This window comes from Chiroxiphia lanceolata, chromosome 10 (assembly GCF_009829145.1).
Source record: "Chiroxiphia lanceolata isolate bChiLan1 chromosome 10, bChiLan1.pri, whole genome shotgun sequence".
NCBI classification, from domain to species: domain Eukaryota; kingdom Metazoa; phylum Chordata; class Aves; order Passeriformes; family Pipridae; genus Chiroxiphia; species Chiroxiphia lanceolata.
This window is the reverse complement of record NC_045646.1, coordinates 91,014-114,831: the sequence shown is the minus strand read 5'-3', so window position 1 is coordinate 114,831 and position 23,818 is coordinate 91,014. Positions and strand designations below refer to the sequence as shown.

Below are 23,818 nucleotides of genomic sequence, written 5' to 3'. Positions count from 1 at the left end.
GTTTATCAACTATATCGTGGAGAAGCAGTTGGTTTAGGTTGCATTCATTTCAGTTGGCAGAGAACTCACTCATCCAGAGTAAACATGACTTTTCGGTAACAGTCTTGGCATCAACTCATGGATAACGACAGCAACAGGAAAGCAGTGCTTGCAACACTTGGTAAGATATTTGAGAAACTGTCTTGTAGATTTGCTTAATTCTTAGTATAGAATGGTTGTTTCCTATTCTAGTGGTTTTGTGTGCCAGCAAAATAACCACACTATGATTTGGTATTTGCAGAGCTCAGTTTGAATACAGACTAAGTTGTGATGTGGACTGCTGTACTGCAGAACAAATGCTGCTTCAGGCATTGTTTCCCAAGTTAGTTTCTTCTAATCAGAACAGCTTATAATAGAAGTAGGAGCAAATTTCATTATAAAATAAGCTGCTTACTATTAATTTTAGCCTCTGCTTTTAGGAAAAAATATTTCAGCCTGTTGCATGATCTCTGAGTTTTTAATAAAAGATCAGTCATGAAGATTTGATGTGTGTACTTTTAATGCAGCTGTTTTCTCTGCTATATAAGGCACAGTGTTGTTGACAGGAGTTCTGTCTTTGCCTGTGAGTCTGAAAAGGCAGGTTTGCTACTACTTCTGATTGGAGGGAGACCTGAAAAGAAGTATCCATAGTGATTAGAGAGTAAAACAGGAGATATGGGAAGATCAAAATGAAACCTCTTAGAAAAAGAGGAGAGTCACGGCAGAGAAGGGTAGAAAAACAGTGTAATTGTGTAGTACCACCATGCCCATTTCCTTGTGTGATCTCATTCAAAGCAGTAGTATGGTATTAGTTACAATATGCAATCCAAAGAGCTTTTATGAGATGATGTGAGAAGCCTCGTGCGTGCAGAGCCTGAAACAGCTCATGAGGAAACAGAATGAAAATGTATTGTGACATCATTGCTTCTAAAATCAGCCTTCCTGCATTTGATAGAGCCTCATTTTTTTGTTCTCTGACTACAACTTTCCTATTGAGTAAAGCCTAAGCTCATTCTAGAGTTACTTTTCTGATGACTCACAGGGGTGTAGTCTGAAGGCTCGGGTCAAGCTGTGTTCAGCCCACTCCAGCTCTGTGTTACTGGCATAGATATTTAGTTGCTCAGGGGTAAGGGAATGATGACACGTGACAGTGGGGAAGCTGTGTGACTTTGGCTTTGCACAGTGCAAACAGCAGGCATTTCGAAAAAACAGCCAGACCTTTTGTCCTGCACAAGAAGTCACGTGTACGTAGGTTAGGTCTGTAGCTGTGCAAGCTCAGCTGTAAGCACAGAATGAAACAATTGGAGAAATAGTAGGATTTGATTTGAAAAACAGTTGAGCCACGTAATGCTGTGCGAAAGAGTAATTGATTAAAAGTGTGACAGTAAGTCTGCCTGGCAGTTTCTAACCAGTGTTATTTGGGCTTCTGTATCTCTGCATGATGGCCCAGACTCAGCCTGGTGTTTCTGTGCGACTGTCCCAAGTCAGCAACAAGTTCCCCCTTAGGGCTCTGTTACTAAATCTGTCGTGTGAGGCAAAGTGTGGCCTTCTACACAGAGACTGAATATTTCTCATCTGACAGCCCCCTTCCCCATGCTGCATTGAGGCTGAACAATGTGCCTCTGTCACAAACTGTCTGTGTTACAGTTTGTATTCTGGGGCGGAGGAGGGCATTTTTGAGCAGTCACTAGGAAATGAGAGCTCTGAATTTCCTTCCTGAGTCTGACTCCTAGATATATTTCATTTGGAAGATCACAAAGGAGGATCTTTTAGAAGGGAAATGGCTACTTAAAGACGTGCTTAGACAGGACAGTGAGTTTACATAGCAATATTCATCTGTTGCTCAGCTAACTATTAAGCACTTCTGTCCCTGGAATCACACCCCAGTCACTGGTTCCTGTGAATATGAAATGACTGAAACAGGCTGGGGAGGTCAAAACACTTTTTATATTTAAAATCTTGTAATCTTTTGTTAGCTTAGAAGAGCAAAATTTCCAAAGCTCTTGAGAGATGGCTTTAGAGACATGTGGAAGCTGTTTGAGTTGCCTGCTGATACCTCTTGCACTTTGGAGTATTGTTGTGAACATCCTCCTGTACTTCCCGAATGGGAAAGCTCTGCATGCAGCCAGTTACCAGCTCCCCAGCTACGTGTGGTATTTTGAAGGGATCTGTTTCTCAGGTGTGATGGTAAGTGCTCATTCTATGGGCTTTTAGTGAATTGCATTCTACTGCAAATGATATTGGGTTACTCTTCAGCAATGCAATTGTGCTTTTAAAGAATATATGGATTACTTTGGCAAAATCACCGTAGGCAAAAAACTCAATCAGATTTTAAAAAAAGTTAATATACTGAATGACAAGCTAGGTAAACTATTTAATGTGTATACTATTTAATGTGTATACTATTTAATGTGTATACTATTTAACATGAGTGATTTTGCAGGGTGGGGTTTTTTTCTGCTGTCTTTTTGTTTATGCGTAATTTACACTTGTATTATGAAGGCAGACACTATGTTGATTTAGTCCTCTAGGAAGGTTGAATTAGAACTCCTTTACCAAAACAAAATGAAACAAAAACTTCTCATAATGGTTCAGATGTTTTTAAGAGCTGTATGCAGTCCCGTATTTGGAAGACTGGATACAGTTCACAATGCATCAGATACCACTGTCGTCAGGTTGAATACAGAGAATTGTCTCACTGTGATTGTCATAGTAGGATTTTCCCCATTACATCTGTAGTATGTTCACCTGCAGTAATAAACTACCATGGAGTTGCCCACTGTTCATGCTATTCCCTATGTTCATGAAGAGCTGTATACTCAGGGATAGAAAGCAGTTATGTGATCAAAGTGCATTACACACAATCAGTGCTTAAAAAGGGCTCATCTGCATAAGTGAGGTTTTTTTATGAAGATGCTGAACAGAGAGAGTTACTTCTTTTGAAATTGTGTATTCTCCATAAAGCAGAAGAAAAATCTTATCTTTTCTAGCAGAGGAAAAAATCCTGTCAGACAGAGGATTCAAACAGAAAAACAGTTGCAAATTTGGGAAAAACTTAACTGCAACAGTGATATTGATATTTTGAAGCATTTTTAGCCTTAGGATTATTACCAGTTTATTAAAAATGCATATGTCATTGTGTTACAGACAGGTCAACAGCATGCGAGAGGATAATGCTGTGATTCAGAAACATTCCCTTCTCATATTTCCCCTTTCAAACTAGTGCCTCTCTGAGTGGCAATTTGTGGATCTGGAGTCCAGATCCTGTTTATCAAAACGATTCTAGGATTAAGCTGAAATAATGCAGTAGTCTGAGAAAATCTGTATAGGTACTTGACAGAGAAAACAAAGGTGAATTTAATTAACAGCTTGCACTACTGACTTTTTCTAGCGTGACTGTGTTGGTAAGGAAGGCAATACCCTGATCCGTCCTAACCACTAGACCACCAGTGTACCTGTGTCAGCAAGAAGCTGTTGCACTGATGTGGTTGTATCAATAAAATATCCTTCCTTTCATCGGTATTGATTCTCTTACTTGTGAACTTTGTTTCATTGTTTCAGGTTCACTAGTGTAGCTGCGCCCAAGCTCATAGCACTTGACTGTGGTGGGGGACACTGCGCTCTTGTCTTTCAAGCACAAGTACAGTGACAGCGTAGTAAAGCCACTCCAGTTCCATGTGTGCCTTGAGTAATTGTGCTCTCCCACAGATCAGCTTTAAAATCTCAAGAGAGCACAAGAAATGCGGTCCCTGCTTTCCATAGGTAAAGGAGTCTTTGGCTTAGTATCTGCAGTCATCTCACTGACCTTATGATGTCCCCTTACAGATCCTTCTTTTGGCAGTAATTCTGATGACACTGGAGTGTAGCGTGTTCTATCGGTGCTGCCAGAGTGAGAGCTGTAACAAAACCTACAGAGTGAGTCTATGTTTCATATCTCTGCATCTCCTTAGCTTTTGTTTTGAGTGCCTTCCTGCTCCCATGGTTCCAGCACATCCTTCTGCCCCCTCTACTGTTCGTTTTCACTTCCTTTCAAAGAGAAGGTTTCTAAATTGGGTTATAAGGTCTCAGAAAGTGTAGCTTTTTCCTTCTGATGCATAAGCAGGATAAAAGACAACTAGACACATACTCCCCCCAAATCCTTGTAAAATAAAATAAGAATGTAAAAGGCCTGAGTATGTAAATGAAGTGCCCCAACTAAATAGATTCATACCTTTGCCTGTCTTATTTGGAAGTTATTTTTTCCACTAATGACTCAATATATGCTGTCTGGAATGCAGACTATTTAATACATGGTTGGGTTTCCTGTTGTATTTTGGGAAAAATTTTACAAAACTGCAAGTTTAAAAAACCCACCCAAACAATATTGTAACTTATTATGGAACTGTCTTAAACAATGTCTTAATCTTTATTTTGCATGTGTATGCTTGTACTATTCTTTACCTGCTATTTTTCTTTTTGAATTTTGAATATTGAGAAAATCAAATGTGAAATTCAGCCCCAAGGAAGTAGCTAGGCAGACTGAATGACTGTTTACTGTGGACACTGCCCCTCAGAGTAATATTTCTCTCTCTTTACTCCAGAGTTTTATTTCAATTGTGCTAGCCCTGCTTGGAGTTGCTTTCTCGGGATACAGTTGCATCATTTTTACCCTGGGTTTGATTCAAGGCCCTTTCTGTAATTCATCAAGTGGATGGGATTATATTTTCAAAGACACTGCTGGGGGGTAAGGAACATCAGTGTAACTCTTCTGCAAGAAATTGTTCATCAAAAAAATAGTCAGACACAGTTTTCTTACTTCACACTGGTGTTTCTCTAACAGGTACCTCACAGATTACCCTGCCTGGTCTCGATGCACAGAACCTGCTAACATAGTGGAGTGGAATGTCATTTTACTCTCCATTCTCATAGCTCTCAGTGGGATGCAGCTGATCATCTGTTTTCTCAAGGTGGCTGCTGAGTTGAAGCGAACGCTCTGTGGGACCTATTCTGTTTTTGTCCAGGTAACAAAACATCTGAGGTTAATTTCTTCAGCACCTCCAGGTCAGTTTAGCTACAGAAACTTCTCCTAGTTGAGGACCTACCCTTTTGGTTTATGCATTCTCTATGCTAGTGCATTTTTTTTACCAGAGGTTATGTATCGATAATACATTTTTTGTTTTTGATTAATCTACTAATTCTTTGTGGTATCCAGGAATTGGTGGCTGCTCACTCTGACCTTTAGGGCTAGGACTGAGAAAAAAAAAAGTGGCTGGGAATTCAGCACTGATGCCAAGTCCATTACCCCTATGTCAGCAGAGTACTTTGCTGAGCACCTTTCTTCAAGCATTCAGTTTACAGACGTTCTTACCATCATTGCTGTGGCTTTCACAGCAATGATGAGATTTGCACTTCCTTTTTTATTTGCAGGCTGGGATTCTCTGAAAATGGGAAGGAAATTGTCGCTGCTTCTCCCCCACCACCAGAAAAAGAGAGATGGCCTGTCCAACATCCATGGTGGTAGATTTGAGTGCTACAAAGCCAAATGAAACCTTTCTCTTCAATCTTTGTCTCTCAAGCCTCTTTGTTTGGATGAAGTTGTTTGAACTGTTTGACATCTACATTTTATTTTGCCTGTCTTGTTGTCCCTGACAGGGACTCTTCAATTTTTTAACCTCCAACTTGTTGTGACAACAGGGATGTTTGAATACCATGGAACTGCTTTTGTATTGAAACCACCTTTCTTTTTTTTAATAAACTGCTGTAGAACTGCTTTAATACTCCCCTCTCATTGCTTAGACCATACGAATATTTGTGGTTCCATAAGGGCCTGATTCAAAGCCCAGTATATCAGGAGGGGTTGTTAGTGCACTGCATGAAACCATAATTTCCTAAATGACTGAATTTTAGTTACAGACAGACCATGATGGCCATGGAGGGCAGAGCTTACCCTGCTCCTTCCATCTTGGAAGTTCTTAACTGCAGAAAACAATTACTGAAAAAAATCTATCAAGTCTTCCTGCAGCAGGAAAGTTACCCAAGTCTGATTGACAGATTAAATCCACAGCTCTGATGTCAGCTGTGCTATTGGTACATGTTAGTAGCTGCACAGGGTTTCTTTTCACTTTATACTCAGAGGCAAAGGTTTTTTCATTTTAGTCAAGTATGGTGTGACTTGACGGAGCATATGAGGAAAACTTGTGAGGACCCAGTGCTTGCTTATTGATGCTCTTCTAAGTGACCTGATGCCCTGACCTTGCTACAAGGGAAGGCTAAAGTTCTTGACAGTAATGATCAGATGAAAAAGAATAATCTGTATTAAATTAGCAACTAAAAGGTATTTTTACTTTCTCAGAGAATTATTATTTCGTTCTCAGTGAAAATTCAGGGATTCACAATGAAGTGGACATCTGGCTCATTTGCAGGTGCATGGGCAAGATTTGGCTGTATTCAGCACTCTGATTGTGAGAGAATGAACACCCAGTGGAAAGAGAAATATGGACTTCAGACTTGCAGTAATGCACATATCCCTATTACATCAGAACTAGTGGGATTCAGGTATATCAACATCTAATATGAAACACTGTTAGAAATGCAAATCATACAATAAGTGTCAGCTTTGGGTAAGTTATTTATAAAAATATAGAATATATCAGTCATTTAATTCAGTTTCAAGACAATATTGAGATTTTGCCTTCATATTCCTTTATCAGATTGTTTTGAAAAGCTGATTTCTTCCTGTAGGATTTGATTTTAATTGCTTAGTTTCTATTAAGTTGCAAGAAGTAATAAAATAATTAATGATGTTTAAGAATGGGGCTAGTCTTTTGGGAGATGGTTTGAGGTGGCATGGCTGGTCAGAGGTGCTTGATAAAAATACATGATTATAAAATGAGGACTCTGTCACTGCATACTTGTTTTTCTTTAGGCTTAAATATGAACATAGAATTATCTACTTAATGCTAATCCTAAATTCTCATGGATTTGTGAATACTGTTTGTGGGGAGAAGGAAAAGAAAGAAAACTTAACAATCAACCCATACTCCTACCAAACATCTTGGACAATCTTGAGGATTTCATGCCTGCAAACTGTGGAGCTGTCTTTAATTCATCCTTTTTTATCTGATTGTGTCTGGTGAATTTTCATTTCCACTCTACCACAGGCATCTCCTATTTTAGGGGTTTAAATTAAAGAAAGAAACATGTGGTTTATGTCTTGGTGAGCTTCCTGATCTTGCAACCCCCCTTTATTCATAATCCAGAATTTGGCATCTCCATTGCCATAGTCAGATTCAACTGTGACTTGACAGTTCAGCTTTTAAATGCTCAGCTTATTAATTTGAAATTTGTCGTAAGAATACTAAAGGCTAACAGTTGTATTTCCAAATTTAACAGCCAGTTGCATGCAGGGCTTTTGGATGTAAAGCAAAGTTAAATTTGATCTAATCAATATAAGTCCTGATTCAATCCTAAATATTTTGTCTCTAACAAGAGATGCTATGAACTGTGCCTGGTAGCAAAAACAAGATTCCTGTAAAGAATATTAATTAACTGGCTTGAAATCCAGCCATAAGCAATTACCCCAGTGGTGATGTTGGAGGTAAGGTGACCATCCAGCTGCAGGACACGGACCTCCCCCAACAGCAGCAGGGAGAAGTGGCCCCCAGGGGCACTACAGGGCTCACACCACACTGGAATGGGAGAAACCCTTTTTTGCACAAGTGTTCCTGAACCTGAAGTGCACGTGCTGCCTGCTGAAATCCAGACGTAAAACACCCCAGGCTCACCTGGAAGAAAGCTGCAGTTTTGAGTTTATAAACTCCTGCCAGGGAGGAGTTAATGCTCAGTCTGGCAGTAAGAGTTTCAGTATTATTTGTCTCTCACAGCCAGTGCATTTTGCGAGAGTATTAGGATGCTGTGTCTGGAAAAGTAATGCCATGTGTTTAAAGACTGCAACTGGAAATTGCTGTAGAGACTTGATTTTGACCACAAGTAATTGTGGGCAGAGCTTTGTGGTAAAATACTGTGGAACCCCATCCACAACTTTTCATTTTGGGGTATATTAATCCTTATGTAGGTAAAAGTGACTCTTGCTGAAGTACCATTTCCTGATTGCTAATTCTTCTCATATTGGATGGTTTTCCACATTGAGGAAGAATAGGGGAGGTGCCCCAGATCTTTAAAGAGTGTTTGTAGAGCTTTGCAGGTGGCCAGAGCAGCAGCACGGGCAGCAGGAGATAGACACACATCATTCAGATCTAGGAATTGTTAAATGGTGGGGGTTCAATTCAATTTCACTGGGAGACTTTATTGAGACCTTTTTGTCAGAATGTTCCATTTTTGGGTTGGTTTGTTCTTTTTTCTTTCAAGGAAAATTTTTGAAGTAAAATATCAGCTTTATATTTTCAATGCAATTTTTGGGATTTTCAGCAGCTTCAATATGAGAAATGAGGTAAAGTGGTTTAAAACAATAATGGGGTATTCATAACATCAAACTGCAGACTGAAAATTTAACCAATTAAATCAGGTCTTTTTAGGCCCTGTCTATGAGAGGAGACAGGTTCCTGCTCTTCAGACGCCCTGTGAAGATAATACAGGGTTGGGAAGCTCAGGCACTTTGGTCAGTTTTTTGAGTTCCTCGAGAAAAAGATAATAGGAGTGTGCTTGGGCACACAGATGTCTGAAAGTTTGGGGGAGGCACCATTAAAAGTGGGAACGGAAAAATCTTACCTTTCAGAAGTTTTTGCTATATTTTAAATAAGAACAACATGTTGTTCTTTTGCAAATCAAGCAAGAGTAATTTAGAGGATTCAGGGGTCTGAGGAAAGAAATGCTCATATTTTTACCCTCAAATAAATGTGGAGATTTCAAGGGTATTGCTTGTTTGCTTTTTTTGTCTTCCTCAATCCAATGGCAACCTGAAGAAATATAAACCAAATAGGCCACATATGCATGAACAACTCTGTTAGCTGAGAATTAGGTAGTGACTTTGAATTTAAGTAGTGTAACATTTTCTCATTTTTACTTCAGTTAACTTACAGATGGGTCACATGCAACTGGGATAAGCTGATCTTTCCACTGCACCACTGACCGTCATCCATGGCAAAGAAAAAAATTCCTACAGAAATCACTTTGAGCATGTGTCACCAACCCATGAAACTCCAGAATTTCATCATAGATTTGGTCAGATTTCAAAATCTTGGCTTTGGCCACAGTAATTTAGGCAGAAGCAGAGTCCTCCATTTAGTGCAGATCTGTAGAATGTTCCAAAAGGTGAGATTATGAAATTCAGTATTCTGACAGTGCCTGATTTTTTTTATATGAATGGTGATTAAAATTGGTAATTTATCTGTATATCACAGTCCTGGTAAATAAGGCTTAGATTTGTATATCATGAAAGGAAAGCTGCTGTACTTTAGTTATGTTCTGAATCTTAGTCTTCTATCCAAAATAATAATAATTTTTCTGACCAGTATTAAAATAGCTTCAGAGAAGATTGTGGTTACTACAGGTATTTTTGAATTGCCATACAATGGAAAATGTAATTTAGAATGACCGTGTCAGTGCTCAGAGTACAGACGAGATTTTTTAAGAATTCCCAAGTGACTCAAAATACACGTTTTTCTTAATAGAAGTTTACAGGTGGCTTCGTTTGTCTAAAGCTTCAGACACAACCATGTTGTAATGAATATATGCTCAGAAAAAGTGCCATTACAAACTTTAGTTAGGTGGGTTTTAAACATTCCATATTTAAGGTCCAATTTTGTTCTTAATTTCAATGAGACTAACAGATACAAAATGATTACAGAACTTGAATCAAGCAAAAGAAGCATTTGGCACTGAGTAGTGCATTTTGATAATGGTAGTAGTTAAGATTATCTGGATCTTCTGATTTTAATCATTGAAGAATGTGGCTTATCCTGTTTGCAACAGACTAGGAGGCAGATAACACAGGGAGCTAATTTTGTGGAATTCGTGAGCCTCAGTTGAGCAATACTAAAACTGCTTGAAAAGGGGGTGCAAACATTCCCCATCTCCATCCGGTCCTTTTCATCTCTAGCAACACGTGCCACACTTTGTGCTAAAATTACATTTCCAAGGGAAGTGTGGTGTGCAGTAGAGCTGACCCAGGCATGCCTTGATGTGCACACTGGTCCCAGTGACACCAGCCCTCCCTTGCCTGTCAGTTTGGTGGTGGCTGTGCAGAAGGGAAGAGGAAGATCTGTGGGAGCAGAACAAGCAAGGGGAACAGGCAGATGCAGGCGTACCTTGGGCTCCCTGTGACAATGCAGAGCAGATACACGGGGGGAAGGTGTTGCTTAGAGCTTTCCACAACATGCTTGAGAAGTTGTGTTCTTGTGCCACAGGTCACAAGAATTATTTTCTCAGTAGTATCCGAGCTATAGAGAGGGTCATGAAGATAGTGAAGAATGTAACTAAGCTTAAGTCTGTAAATCCATTAAAATCTACTTTCAATTCAGTGACAAGATTTACAATCTATGACAGTCTAAATGGTGATGATGATCTAAATGTGCAGGATAGTAGGCTGGCAGAAATAGAAAAAATTTCTTTGAAGATTATCTGAACTGACAAGGTTACCAGAATCTTTTGTTTGCTCTTGACACAGAAAGACATTGTGCAATTGGTGTTCTTGTGTTCACCAAAGCAAACAGCAGCAGGGACAGGGAGGTAAGGAAGTGGGGAGTGGGAGACACAGTAACATATAAAGAGAAATTGCATAGGCCTGTCCTGCGTTTTTATTTCACGTTTTCCACAAGGTTCATGAATGCAAAATGAAGCTATTTCTCCTAAGCTGCTTGCTGTTTCCTTGCTGTTGGCAAGCTGGGGCAGTGACCGTGAGTACTACTTGGGCATTACAGAGACTGTGTGGAACTACGTGCCCGGCACATACCAACGCCATCTCGGGGCAGCTTTTTGCAGAAGAAGAGTAAGTAAAGCAGCTCACACTGGTTGAGTTTGATTTTACAGCATCATCTGGTTGGGCACCAGGGCCACACTGGTGAAGGCAGTGAAATGAGTCTTGTTGGTGTCAGTGGATTTTTTCCTGGCTTGCTTGAGAACTTCATTCCAATGTTCTGCTAATTAAAAGCATTTGAATATGTAGGGGGTGTGAATTTTTTGTAATGAAACATTTACTAAGGAGAGACTAGAAAAAGACCCCAAAAGTCTAATGTTTAACTTTGAATATCTAAGATGCCAGTGCCAAAGAGATGACTTTTGCTGTTGTTTTTAAATGCAGAAGCCTGACAAATTTAAAACTTTCCTACTGTGCACAGGTTTCCTTTTAGCTGTTCTTTTTAGCAGGGGTGGTTCTCTGTGCAGCAGCACAGCTGGGTCCTTCCACCACAGTGGAGGAGCTGGGTTGCTTGTCACAAGGCAAGGAGGGTCCTGGCAGACTGAGTGCAATGAGTAGGCTGAGGATAAGTACAATCAGGAGGAGGGGATCACCCTGGAGGTATGAATAATCATAAAGAAAACTCAGATGTAAAAAGTACAGAGAAACATTTGAGAGAGAAAAAGTGTTCCTCCCTTCTATTTTTCAGGTGCCTTTAAAATTAAATAGGACTATACCAAAATAAAAACAGTGATGAGAGAAATCAGAAATTGGAAAGATCTCAAAAATGCAGTTCTCATTTAGTCTGTGGATGAGGGATTAGATGATTTCCTGTGGTTTGTTTCTCTAGTGAGAGCCAGCTCTCTCAGCCATAATCTACCATTCCATAGGGTGTGAGATGAAGCAGTCAGCTTTTTTTCTTTCACTCACAAACTTCGGAGGTATAAGACACTGTCAGTGATTCAGCAGGCTACTAATTCTGATCAGGGGTGGAAACAAGGCACCTTGTCTGAGAATTCCAAAGCTGTGCTGTAATACAATGAACACTGCTGTTCACTGCACTTTCACTGCTTTTCTCTGCTCTGTGATGTCCTGCAGCTTGCTGCATTAATTCCAAGTTTTCAATGGTTGTATGCCTGAAGTGGAGCTGGTCCCTTTGTTGTACTTTTCAGGTTCTTCAATTCCTCTTCTCCTGAGCCCTTTAACTATGAGGCTCTGTGTGTGTGGAAATTGGTGTTTATAGGGGCAGGGAAAAGCACAGTGCAGAAGGAATACCCTTCAACTAAATGGTAGCTGTTTAAACAGTCCAGTAAGAGCCATAACCTATTTGTTTGCTTTCGTTTGCAACTCAAAAGCCTCATGCACTCAGACTTCTACTAACTGAGCCTTTGCAACTGAGTTTATACTCCTCAAGTTTCATGGAACCCTGAATTGGCATTTTAATTCCATTTCAGGTCCGTGCTTGCCAAGGTACATACAATTCCCTCCCCACATGCTCAAACAATACTCAGCCTCATAGAAAATACCTTACATTTTTGGGAAGTATTAACTTGCTTCACGTGGTTTGCTCGTGGTTGTGCACAGTGCTATGGAGGATGGGTCTTTATTTGAGACTATTAATTTAAACCATTAACATATAAAACAAGTACCTGAAACTACAGATGTGTCTGTGTATTTTCTTTACAGGCAGGCTGAAGTCTTTCTCAAAAGAGGACCACATAGGATAGGAAGCACTTACAAGAGGCTGTCTACACTCAGTACACCAATCATTTATATGATGTGATAGTTGACAAACCTTCCTGGCTGGGTTTTTAGGTCCTATAATTAAAGGAGAAGTTGGCGATTCCATTACTGTCCACTTGAAAAACTTTGCTTCGAGAAACTACACACTGCATCCACATGGTGTAAGATATACAAAAGAAAATGAAGGTAGGCTCGATTCCATCCTGTCCCAGAATTTATCAGAAGTTAATCATCCTTCTAAGTGATATTCTCTCATCAGAGAGAACACTGGTCAAGTAAATAAAGATTTAAATTAGGACCCAATCAATTTAAAATAGGAGCTAAGAAGTTTGAGAATTTTTTCCAGAGTGAAATACAAAGCCAAAGTGGCAATTTTAGATCAACATTTTACCTGAAATAACAGTATTTGTGTTTCAAACCGGAATAAGGGTATAAAGGTATATAAGAGATTCAGGTATGGATATATAAAAGAAAAATTAATGCTGTTGTAGAGAGATATTGTTAACAGTGATAACATACAGTTCCAAATTCTTAACACTAAGTTCGTGTATATGGTATATGAGACATAAGAATCTCTTAAAATGGAAAAACAGATATGACTTAGTAATTAATTAATTAATGAGATGAAAGTCTGACACACTTTACGATGTATTTAGGGATGCCTTTGGGATTAGTGATGGCTTGTCCTTGCAATAGCCAGTCTTGGTACACTCAACTCAGGCAATGGGGGATTTTCTGCACTGGATGGCACCAGAATATGGCTTTTATTAGTAGGCCTTAAAAACAGTGTGTAAATCATTGGGAATATGATGTTGTCTCAAATCAGTCTTTAAAAATCTTTCATTAGAAAAAATGTTATGAAGTATCAGCCTACCTTCTAAAATTTTGTGAACTTTTTCATTACAACAGTATATCTTGATATAGCCACACTGTGGAATCAGAACAGTATGTTATGTAGCAGTACATGCACTTTTGAGAACTTTTTCTGTTGCTATCCTTCCAGCAATATTTAGAACAGTTTCCAAGATTAATATTTACAAATGTTTTGCAAATATTTGAATTGTTATCTTTTTACCAGAAGTACATAGTCCCTTTTCAATAAATAAAAGGACTAACTTTATGTGCCATTAATTGAAGTACTCCTATGGATTTCAAAGGCAAATGAAGAGACTTCTAAAGAGAAGAAAACATCTATTCCCCTGATTTAAAAGTTGTGGTTTTTTAACCTATATCCAGATGTTCGGTCCATTTTACTGCAACACGTAGTGAACTTGAAGCATGGTAGGTGCTATCCTGACACCCTGTTGTGAATATGTTGTGATAACAGTGGCTGTATGGCATCTTCAGGTGCTTTTTATCCTGACAACACCAAAGATTTGCAAAAGAGAGACGATGCTGTGGAGCCTGGAGGGCAGTACACTTACACATGGGACGTGACAGAAGATCAAGGTCCAGCTCCAGGAGATGCAGACTGCATAACCAGGGCTTACCACTCCCACATAGATGCTCCAAGAGATGTTGCCTCAGGGCTTGTTGGGCCTTTAATAATTTGCAGGAAAGGTAAACCGTAAATAAACAAGTGAGTAAACAGATACGTATGCAAGGTGATTGATAATGGTCTGATAAATATCAGTGAAATAATTTACTGGAAGAGAAGATTACAGTTGATTTTGAAATAACAGCTTTTGGTCTTCTCAATTAGCTGCCTTCAATAGTATAGGAAGTAGTTTGATTTTGTGTGTGACAGTGAATATAATTTGCAGAATACTTTGTCCACAAATCCAAGAGTGAGATGTGTTCATACAGGAAGTGTAAATACGGATATAAGAAGCAGATTTATGTGCAATTATTTTATGCTATCTATCAAAGGGATTTTTGTTTCCTGAGTGTGTCTGTAAGTTTATGTGTACAGTCACACTCAAGAAAAGTGCAAAAACAGGGTCCAGCCCTACTGAGACTACAGTTAAAACTGACAAAAAATGTCAGTTACCAAGGATTTTGAATATGACTTTGAATATACTGCTTTCTTTTTCAGGTACAATGAATAGGGACAGTGATCAACACTTTGATGCTGAATTTATCCTTATGTTTTCTGTGATGGATGAAAATCTCAGTTGGTATCTAGAGGAAAATATCAGAACATACTGTTCTGAGCCTTCCAAAGTGGACAAAGATGATGAGGACTTCCAAGAAAGCAATAAAATGCACTGTGAGAGAACATTATATTAATGTTGCTTGGTCATTGAAGGGTGAAATAATGTTTTTGTGTCTTGTCTCTTTTAAAGATGAATGTTGATAATCTTTTTTTCAATCAAGGGTTTTTTCTTGGAGGAGTGAAGAAAGATCCTTTTAAGTAAAAAAAAAAAAGGGCAAGTATTGTACAGTCACACCTTTGGAGTTGTGATATAAAATTCTTAGGGGCCAAGAAGCTCTTTGCCAGTGTAGTTTCCCAGGCACTCTAAGCAGAGTTGTTACTTTGTTCTGTTTCTTAGTCCTGAGTTTTGTACTACAATATCGCAGTTTAGAAATGCAATTTTTACTGTTAATGTAAACAAATAAGATACCTTTGGCTCTGACCATTGGAATTCCAGAATCATAGAAGGTAGCTGTGCAGATGAAATGTTTGTCTGGTATTGGCTCACTTTCAAAGGTGTGGAGCTTTCTTTTGAGCCTCTTTCTGTTTTGAAGAATAGAGCAATGGTTGTATGATAGCTGCTTTTGAGGAAAAGATCCTAAGACCCGTGAACTTAACTGTAATAAACAATATTTTTTAGCCATCAATGGGTACATGTATGGATACCTACCAAACCTCACGATGTGTGTGGAAGATAAGGTAAAATGGCATCTTTTTGGCATGGGTAATGAAGCTGATATCCATTCAGCATACTTTCATGGACAGACCTTAATAGAAAGGCATCATCGAGTTGACACCATCAGCCTCTTCCCAGCCACATTCGTTGATGCTGTCATGACACCAAGGAGCCCTGGGGAATGGCTGCTTAGCTGCCAAGTGAATGACCACACTGAAGGTACAGTAAAAGTTTCAGTGATCAGAATTTTTTAGCTTGAGCTAAGAGCTTACTGACTCACTTTGGCAGGGCTCCTGACCTGGTTATATTCTCCTCTGGGTAACAAAACTCTCTTAGTAACTGAAATGCCTACAAGTGCATTAGATGGGCTTGAGCATGTACCATGAAAATCAAGGGCATTCTTGTCTCTAACGGAGCTGCAATTAGCACAGCTGCACTTTTGCAAGTCTCAACTTTGGACAAAAAAAACAGCACAGTGTTTGCCTCTTACTGAAAATAACTAACCACAATTTTCTGTTTGACAGCATAAAAGCTGGGGCTTGCTCCATTTTTATCAAGGGGCAACTTGCCTGCAGACAAAGACATTCCAGAATTGGCAAATAAGCTGAGATGTTCTGTTCTCTTCCCTGTGTCTTCCTGTATTTTCAGGTTTTGATAACCATATGAAATACTTAGAAGCTGATTCCGTGCTTTTGAATCATCTGTATCCCTATAAGGGAGAGAAGTAATTTGTCACAAAAGTGGAAAGAACATAGAACTGAAAATCCTTCTCCAAGATTTTAAAATTCTAATGTAAAAAGGAGTATGTAACTTACAGATTCAACAACACAGAGATTATAAACTTTGAAATAGTTTTCACATCCAGCAACATCCTGATATGGTTGAAGCATCCTGGGCAAAACTTGAATCCTACAAGTTGACCTAATGTATGACTGTAAAAGGGCTCTCTTTACTATATATTTGTATCTCCAGCAGCAGATTTGCTAACAGACCGTTCCCTTAGTGCAGAGACCCAGCAGTTTCACAAGTAAGCTCTTGGTTAGATTTAGATGGAAGATGATCAGTTTGGTAGCATCTGACCTTGGCTGAAGCGCTCATCAACAGAACTGCATCCACCCTACCCTGATCTTATCTGCTGTGCCAGTTGCAGCTTTAGAAGCAGAAAGCCCTTTACCGCACCTGTCTACCTGCTGTAGATACCACAGCTGGGTCTCTCCTAACTCAGCTGGCATGCATTCTTTTGTAACATTCATCTTCTTCTTTGTTTGTGATTTGCACGTCCATCAGTCGTGGGGGAATTCTCCAGGGAGAAGGACAGCTGTGGGAAGCAGGGAAAAGGAAAACAAAGTGCAGTTCCTTCTCCTTAGGTTTCTCTACCTCCTCTTTTTTTTCCAGGTGTATGCAGGCCCTTTTTAAAGTAAAAGACTGTAAGAAATCCACACCAGCTCACAATGAGAGTACAAAGATAAGACAGTATTTCATTGCTGCTGAGGAGATCATCTGGAATTATGGCCCATCGGCAATGAACCATTTTACAGGACAAGAATTAATCATTGACAGGTAAAGGCTTCTAATAAAGAAACTTTATTTTCCAAGCAGAATTGATTTAAACATGCTAAATAAGGTAAGATGCATGGTAGAACTGACTTTTAAGCAGAATTACTCATTGTCCTTACCTCTGCTTAAATATTAATGCTAGAATAAATATCAGACCAAACTAGATCTATTGTTTTCCTTGTAATCTTACTGTAAATTCCGCTGCTATGTTAGTCATTTCACTGGGACTAAGATTAACTATTATATCCCGTGTAGGCAGTGACCCCTGATGATTCAAGAGGGTTGATTTTTCTGAGTAAGAGAACAAAGCTAGGAATTCATGATCATGGCCTCACCGATGGAAATCATGCTAACAGCATCTCATCTAGGAAACAGCCTGCACAATATAGCTTTGCCCTTTGCTCTGTGTTTACATATTTAAAACCTGGATCCAATCGCTGAATACACTGATTCCTCAAATTTCTTATCTGTGAGTTAAACACTCGCCTCCTCCCCAAGGGACAAGGCACAGTTCATTGTTTGAATAGTGTTTGTAAAACACTGAAAGGTCGTTTCTTGAAGAGTAGAAGTGTAGATTGAATCTTCTCACTTTGAATTTAGATGTTACATATTCTTGCTATTTTTATCTGCTGTTGTTGAATTATTTATAGCATTTAATTAAAAGTAAACTCAAGGTTATGAAATGTTGACTAGAAATCATTGTTGGTGAGTCTCTAAGCACACTGGCATTTTAAGGGCAACACAGCACAGTGGCTTTTTCTTAAAGAGAAATTAGTGAAGGATAATGGATTCTTGCACATCTTAATGGGACTACATGTAAGTGTATGGCCAGACCACTGAAAAGAGACACACTCAGCATGTCATAGTTCAGAAAACAGGGTTGAGGTCCTGACTGCCTTTGGACAGCTGAGCATTATGACTTTAACTGTTTGTATCTATTGCAATTTCTTTTACACAGTGAATCTCGCATCTTTTTTGAACAAAGTGAGACAAGAATTGGTGGCTCTTATAAAAAAGCAATTTACAAAGAGTACACAGATGGTTCTTTTACTGAACATAAAAAAAGACTCGCAGAGGAAGCACATCTTGGACTCTTAGGTAAGATAGTCTAAAATTTTTTCATGTCAAAGATTTATGAGAGTAAACAGTCACTTCCACTAGTTAGCAAGCAGTGCCCCCACCTCCAAGGAGGGCTCCTAAGCTCTCCCTGCCTCCTGCAGATGCTGGTGCCTGTGGCTTCCCGCAAGAGACACCCCAGGGTATAAGGAAGCTCTTGGAGGCAATGCTGTGGTGGTGCCCAGCTTCCCTATGGGAGCATGCCATGGTCTGCAAAAATCAGGTTCTGAACTACAAGGCCAGGCTAGGCAGGTCTAGTCCTATTGATAACCTATCTGCTTCTGGCAGGTGTTGGGGCTAATGTCTGTAAATCCTTTTCCAAAGGGAGGAAACGTCCTGAAAGAGTCGCTGGGCCTCCATGTGAACTGTGAAGGGCTGCTGCCGGGGTACCACGTGATTCAGGCCACGTGCCAGGACCTGGTCTGTGCCACAGAGGCCTGGGGCATTCCCCTGCGAGGGGAAAAGCAGCCAGCCACTGATTGCCACTAAGTTCGTGGTGACCTGTACACCACTTGATAGAAATGTCCTGTAATTAGACCGTGTGCTCTTTTCCAGGACCTGTTATCAAGGCTGAAGTGGGCGAGCGCATCAGGGTGACCTTCCGGAACAACGCCAGCCGCCCGTTCAGCATCCAGGCCCACGGAGTGAGTTACGGCCGAGCATGGCAGGGACACGCTATGGCCCCCTGCCCAGAGGTGTGCACCGGGCCGGGGACGGCTGCAGCACCTTAGCATGTGCTGTCTCACCCCTCCATGTGTTAAGGGGATAAAATAATGTTCACTTGACGTAATTCCCAGTGGTGATTTCTGTGACAGGTACCGAATCTCCAGCCTCTCACGTGAGTCCTGGTGCTACGTTTACGTATGAGTGGAATGTGCCAGAAGATGTGGGTCCCACAGACCAAGACCCAGACTGTTTAACCTGGCTTTATTACTCAGCTGTGGATGCAGTCAGAGACACCAGTTCTGGCCTTGTGGGTCCTCTCCTGGTGTGCAGGAAAGGAGCTCTTCTTTCTTCTGGAAACAGGTCAGTCAAAGTAGAAAAATGGAAGCATTTGCATCGTCACAGCTCTATCTGCTTTCTCCTCCTGAATTGCATCACCTCCCCTCCATGTCTCAGTCTCACCCGTGTGCTAAGGGGAATTCAAAATGTGAAGAAAGTGGGTTTGGTTTCAGTCTGGCTCCAGATAGTCACTTCATTGTGAAAACACCATTGTTGTGAGTAGCCACTGGCATTCGAGTCTCAGCTAGGATGAGAATGTCTAGGAAAATATAGAGATTTTAAAGACAAATTCATTTCCAGAGGTGGTTCCTGCCGGTAAAAAGAGCATTAGCAGCAAATACTCACAAGATACAGCAATTACAGAGCTTCGAGATGATCAGAATGAAGTATCAATGCATGCATCTACCCTACTTTGTGACTTATAAATTATTATAAGCAGAGATTTTTTTGTTTCCTGACGTTTTCTGTTCACTCATTTCTATTTTCCTTTGTGCTATTTCTTCTTAACAGAAAATGTGAACGTGGAGTTTTTTCTACTTGCCACAGTATTTGATGAGAATCTGAGCTGTACTTGGATGACAATATTTTGATGTTTACATTAAATCCTGATAAAACTGACAAAGAGGATGAAGATTTCCAAGAATCTAACAAAATGCACTGTAAGAAAATTATTAGTTAGCCAAAAATAATTTCTACAATAGGTTTTACTTTTATGATTTCATGTTGGAGGCTAAAAAAAGTGTCTAGTGGCAGAGATATTTCATTCCTTTCCAGTGGGAAAAAAACCCAAAACGTTTCAATTGCGATTCAATTTCAACTAAATGTAGTAGTTCAAAGTACAATGCCAGCTGTTCAGTGTCTTGCATGGCAGTTTAGGATTTACATGGTTATGTATCACTTTGAGCAGACAGGAGGAGAAGTTAGGTCTTCAGCCCATGTGCAACCCCTATGAACGCAACCAGGCACCAAGAGCTACATCATCTGTAGCCTTACAGATGATGTAGCTGAAAGGAGGTTTTCACAGGATCACAGAAGAGTTGAGGTTGAAAGGGACCTCTGGAGGTCACCTGGTCCAACGCCATGCTCAAGCTTGGCCACCCAGAGCTGCTTGCCCAGGACCACATCCTGATGGCTTCTCAGTACCTTCAAGGATGGAGACTCCACCATCTCCCTGGCAGCCTGTGCCAGTGCTTGGTCACCCTCACAGTGACAGTGTTTCCTGATGTTTGGAGGGAACCTCCTGTGTGTCAGTTGGTGCCCATGGCCTCTGGCCCTGTCCCTGGGCACTGCTGGGAAGAGCCTGGCTCTGTCCTCTTGGCATCTTCCCTGCAGGTGTTTGTACAGGTGGATGAGATCCCCTGAGCTGCTGCTTCTCCAGGCTAGATGATCTGAGCTCTCTCAGCCTTTCCTCGTAGGAGAGATGCTTTCTTGTCCCTTTGTTGTCCTTGTGGCCCTTTATTGCCCTCCAGAATGTTGGTGTCTTCTGTAGCAGGGAGCCCAGAACTCAGCACAGTCCTGCAGGAGTGGCCTCAGCAGAGCTGAGCGGAGGGGAGGGATCCCCTCCCTCGACCTGCCTGCCGGACTTTGCTTCAGAGTGAAAGTCTTTGCTTCTTTAATGGAGCAGAGCTGAGTTTCACACTGATTGTATTTTGGTACTGCAGAAATATTTTTCAAGTTTCCTGTTAAAAAAACATTTTTACCTTTAGGGCCCAGCCCTGCCAATAAGTCCTACTCTTTAAGCACATTTAGGTGAGTGCTTTCTTAAATTTTGCCCTCAGGGCATTGCCACTATTTACAGACCATTGGTGCTGAGCATTCAGTGGTACCTGTGAGGCCCAGGATTTGAAAGTTTTGCACAGAAGTAGCTAGAAAGGGTTAGTAACTCAAAAACCCTTCAGATTGCCTCCACTATATGGCTGGAGGGGGTCACAGGATATAAAATGGGATGCTTTATGCATCCTGAATACTTGACAGGAATAAAGCAGAGGAAATTCCAGTTGGTTAAGGCAACAACCTGTGCTTTAGACATTGAAAAGGAGAACAGTTAGAAATTATTTTTCAATACTGGGGTTTAAAAGTTGTTTTGCTTGAGTCAATTTTCTAGTTTTGTTGATGTGATGAAGTATTTTATTATTGATATTTCTGTCAGTCTAAGGCATCACATTACATCTGAAGTGTTTATTAATTAATCTGTATTGCAGAATTAAATTATATATTAATAAAGGTGGGTTTTGCTTTCTCAAATCTTCTACAGCCATTAATGGTTATATGTATGGAAATCAGCCTGGTCTTGAGATGTGTAAAGGAAGTGTGGTTTCTTGGCATTTGATGGGCTTGGGTTCAGAAGTTGATGTCCATGGGATATACTTCTCAGAAAACACATTTGTAACTAAAGGAACAAGAAGGGATACAGCAAATCTATTTCCACATACAGTTCTTACAGCTATTATGAACCCTGATTCTGAAGGTAAATGTCTTGTTTAAAAACCCTGTTAGTAATGCAGAAACTGTTACCAATGAATGTTTTATGCTTAGAGACAAGCCTTAAATAGCTGGTATTTTGATCCTGGTGCTAAAACTGTGCACAGGTGTGTTTGAAAGGCAGCAAATTGTAAAGACGTGTTCTTAATGCTAAAGCCTTGATTTTTCCAACTTCTCTGTGTGCTGAATTTTATTACAAGTAGCCATACTGCACAAAGAGTTTGTACCTTGTATGAACAATGGCCTGTGTGTCAGTCTTTAAACACTAGATCAATATTGGTAATACAATCTTAAGGTAACAGATTTTTGTCCTCAAGTCTTTATTTCTTGTATGACCTCTAGGAATTTTTGAAGTGTCCTGCCTGACAACAGACCACTACACTGGGGGCATGAAACAGAACTACAAAGTGAGACAATGCCACTGGTGGAATGTAGATCCATCTCTGTATTTGCATGAGAAGACTTACTACATTGCTGCAGTGGAAGTTGAATGGGACTATTCTCCTGACAGGACATGGGAATTTGAACGGCATCAACACCATGAGGAAAGGTACTTTGGAATATACACAGGGGAAAAAATGCAAAACAAGCAAAACAGCAACTCACTTCTCCTCTGAACCTTTTCCTCCTCCGAACCTTTTCCTCCTCCAGACATTTCTAGACACGCTTTATTTTCATCTATACTTTTAGGGCTCTTTGAATTTTTGGTCCTTCCCCTGTACTATTGCCATGTACTATGAGCCAGACAGCACGATGTTCAAGAAGTAGTCCAGCATAGACCTTCTGTGGGACAAGTGTATATTTTCATGATTTCTGGATAGTGCATGTGCATTTATTATTTACTGATGTTGGTAGTCCTTGATGTGGAAAGCTTAAAACGGTCATCGCAGCTACGATGACTACTTTGTCCTGATAACTGATTACTTACAATCTGTAACAAGTCTTTATCTCATGTTTATTTGTAGTCTGAGTAAGGTTCTTTTTTACTCCTCTCAATTTCATGAGATTGCACAGGATACTACCATGACCTAATCCACTCACTGTGAAGCTTGTTGTCTGGTGTTTTGTTTCCAGTATTTGAATCTCAATGAGAGAGAACTGATTGGATCAAACAATTCATGCCAATTAGCAGAAGAGGCTAAACAAGAACTGATGATTTTCTGTGTTTCACCTGAATAACTTCAATTGAGGTTAAAGTAGCAGATTGTAATAGTCTGTATTTTGTCATTAACTTAATTGTATTTCTTCTTTTTCCTCAGCTTGATAGCATATTCCTTGCCCTGCATACCACAGTGGACTCTGACATAGTACTAAGCACAAGTAATATGGACTATGCTGTTATCAGACTTTTTTTTCCCCCACTGTCTCCAGCCCCCATGATCTCAGGAGAGAATCAGTCCCTCACATTTAATTTCATCAAGGCACTTAAGCTTTGCAAGTTTTAGGCTTCTTTTCAGATTACAGAAGTCACTGAGGGCTCTGTTTTTCAGTATAAAAGTTGCTGTGGACTTCCTGCAATTTGAAATATCTGCCAGGCCAAGTGCTCAGCATTCTTTCAAGTACTATATAGACTTGGTGTAATTATAGTGAGTTTTTAACCTTTCAAAGAGAAACCTTCCAGCTTAACGAGAATGTTTTCATGTTGAAGATACCAAAAGTTTATGAAATTACTCTTTCGCTGAGCTGGACTCTTGTTTGATAGTTAATTGACATAACTGCAAAAGAGTTTTAAAATACATGAAGAAATGTTTTGGTTTTTTTCTTTTGGCAGCCCTGGCAATCCATTTTTAAATAAAAATGACAAATTCATTGGCTCAAAATACAAAAAGGTAGTATATCGCGAATACACTGATCAGACATTCAGTACTCCCAAAAACAGAGCAGAGGAGCAGCAACACCTGGAAATTCAAGGTAGAGTCATCATAAAGTTCAGTTTTGAAAATGTGAAAAATGCAGTGACACAAGCCAAAAGATACTATTTGAATAATGTTGAGTATAGTTCTACCCACACGAAGTGCCTAAACCTATGTGGAAACCCTACATGGAATTCCTACTTTTATTATGGTGTTTCCCTGCAAGATTACATTGCTTGCTGTAGAAGTTAAAAACCCTTCTGGTTTGCTGCCTGATCAGAGGTCAGTATTTCCAGCATAAAGCTGGGTAGCAACATCCAAACTGACTTCAGGTACACAGTAGGCGCTCAGAACTTTTGAGACCTAGAGGCTTAACTTCAGCATCTCAGGTTGGCAAGTCAACAGTG

At 40.0% G+C, this 23,818-nt stretch overlaps 1 protein-coding gene across 1 annotated transcript in view; it reads left to right on the top strand.

Moving 5' to 3' along the window:
* Nucleotides 1-79: 79 nt before the first annotated feature.
* CP (ceruloplasmin) overlaps nucleotides 80-23,818 on the top strand; it is a 28,332-nt gene continuing 4,593 nt past the window's right edge. The window contains 24 exon segments of the mRNA XM_032697983.1: nucleotides 80-160; nucleotides 1,995-2,205; nucleotides 3,844-3,933; nucleotides 4,599-4,741; nucleotides 4,838-5,018; nucleotides 10,773-10,845; nucleotides 10,848-10,900; nucleotides 10,902-10,942; nucleotides 12,536-12,588; nucleotides 12,591-12,650; nucleotides 12,653-12,778; nucleotides 13,940-14,152; nucleotides 14,628-14,801; nucleotides 15,367-15,632; nucleotides 16,808-16,962; nucleotides 17,918-18,057; nucleotides 18,631-18,726; nucleotides 18,729-18,770; nucleotides 18,891-19,136; nucleotides 19,588-19,641; nucleotides 19,644-19,736; nucleotides 21,332-21,544; nucleotides 21,901-22,108; nucleotides 23,330-23,469. Of these exon segments, the coding sequence (XP_032553874.1) occupies nucleotides 2,029-2,205; nucleotides 3,844-3,933; nucleotides 4,599-4,741; nucleotides 4,838-5,018; nucleotides 10,773-10,845; nucleotides 10,848-10,900; nucleotides 10,902-10,942; nucleotides 12,536-12,588; nucleotides 12,591-12,650; nucleotides 12,653-12,778; nucleotides 13,940-14,152; nucleotides 14,628-14,801; nucleotides 15,367-15,632; nucleotides 16,808-16,962; nucleotides 17,918-18,057; nucleotides 18,631-18,726; nucleotides 18,729-18,770; nucleotides 18,891-19,136; nucleotides 19,588-19,641; nucleotides 19,644-19,736; nucleotides 21,332-21,544; nucleotides 21,901-22,108; nucleotides 23,330-23,469 (3,037 nt within the window). The 5' untranslated portion in view covers nucleotides 80-160; nucleotides 1,995-2,028.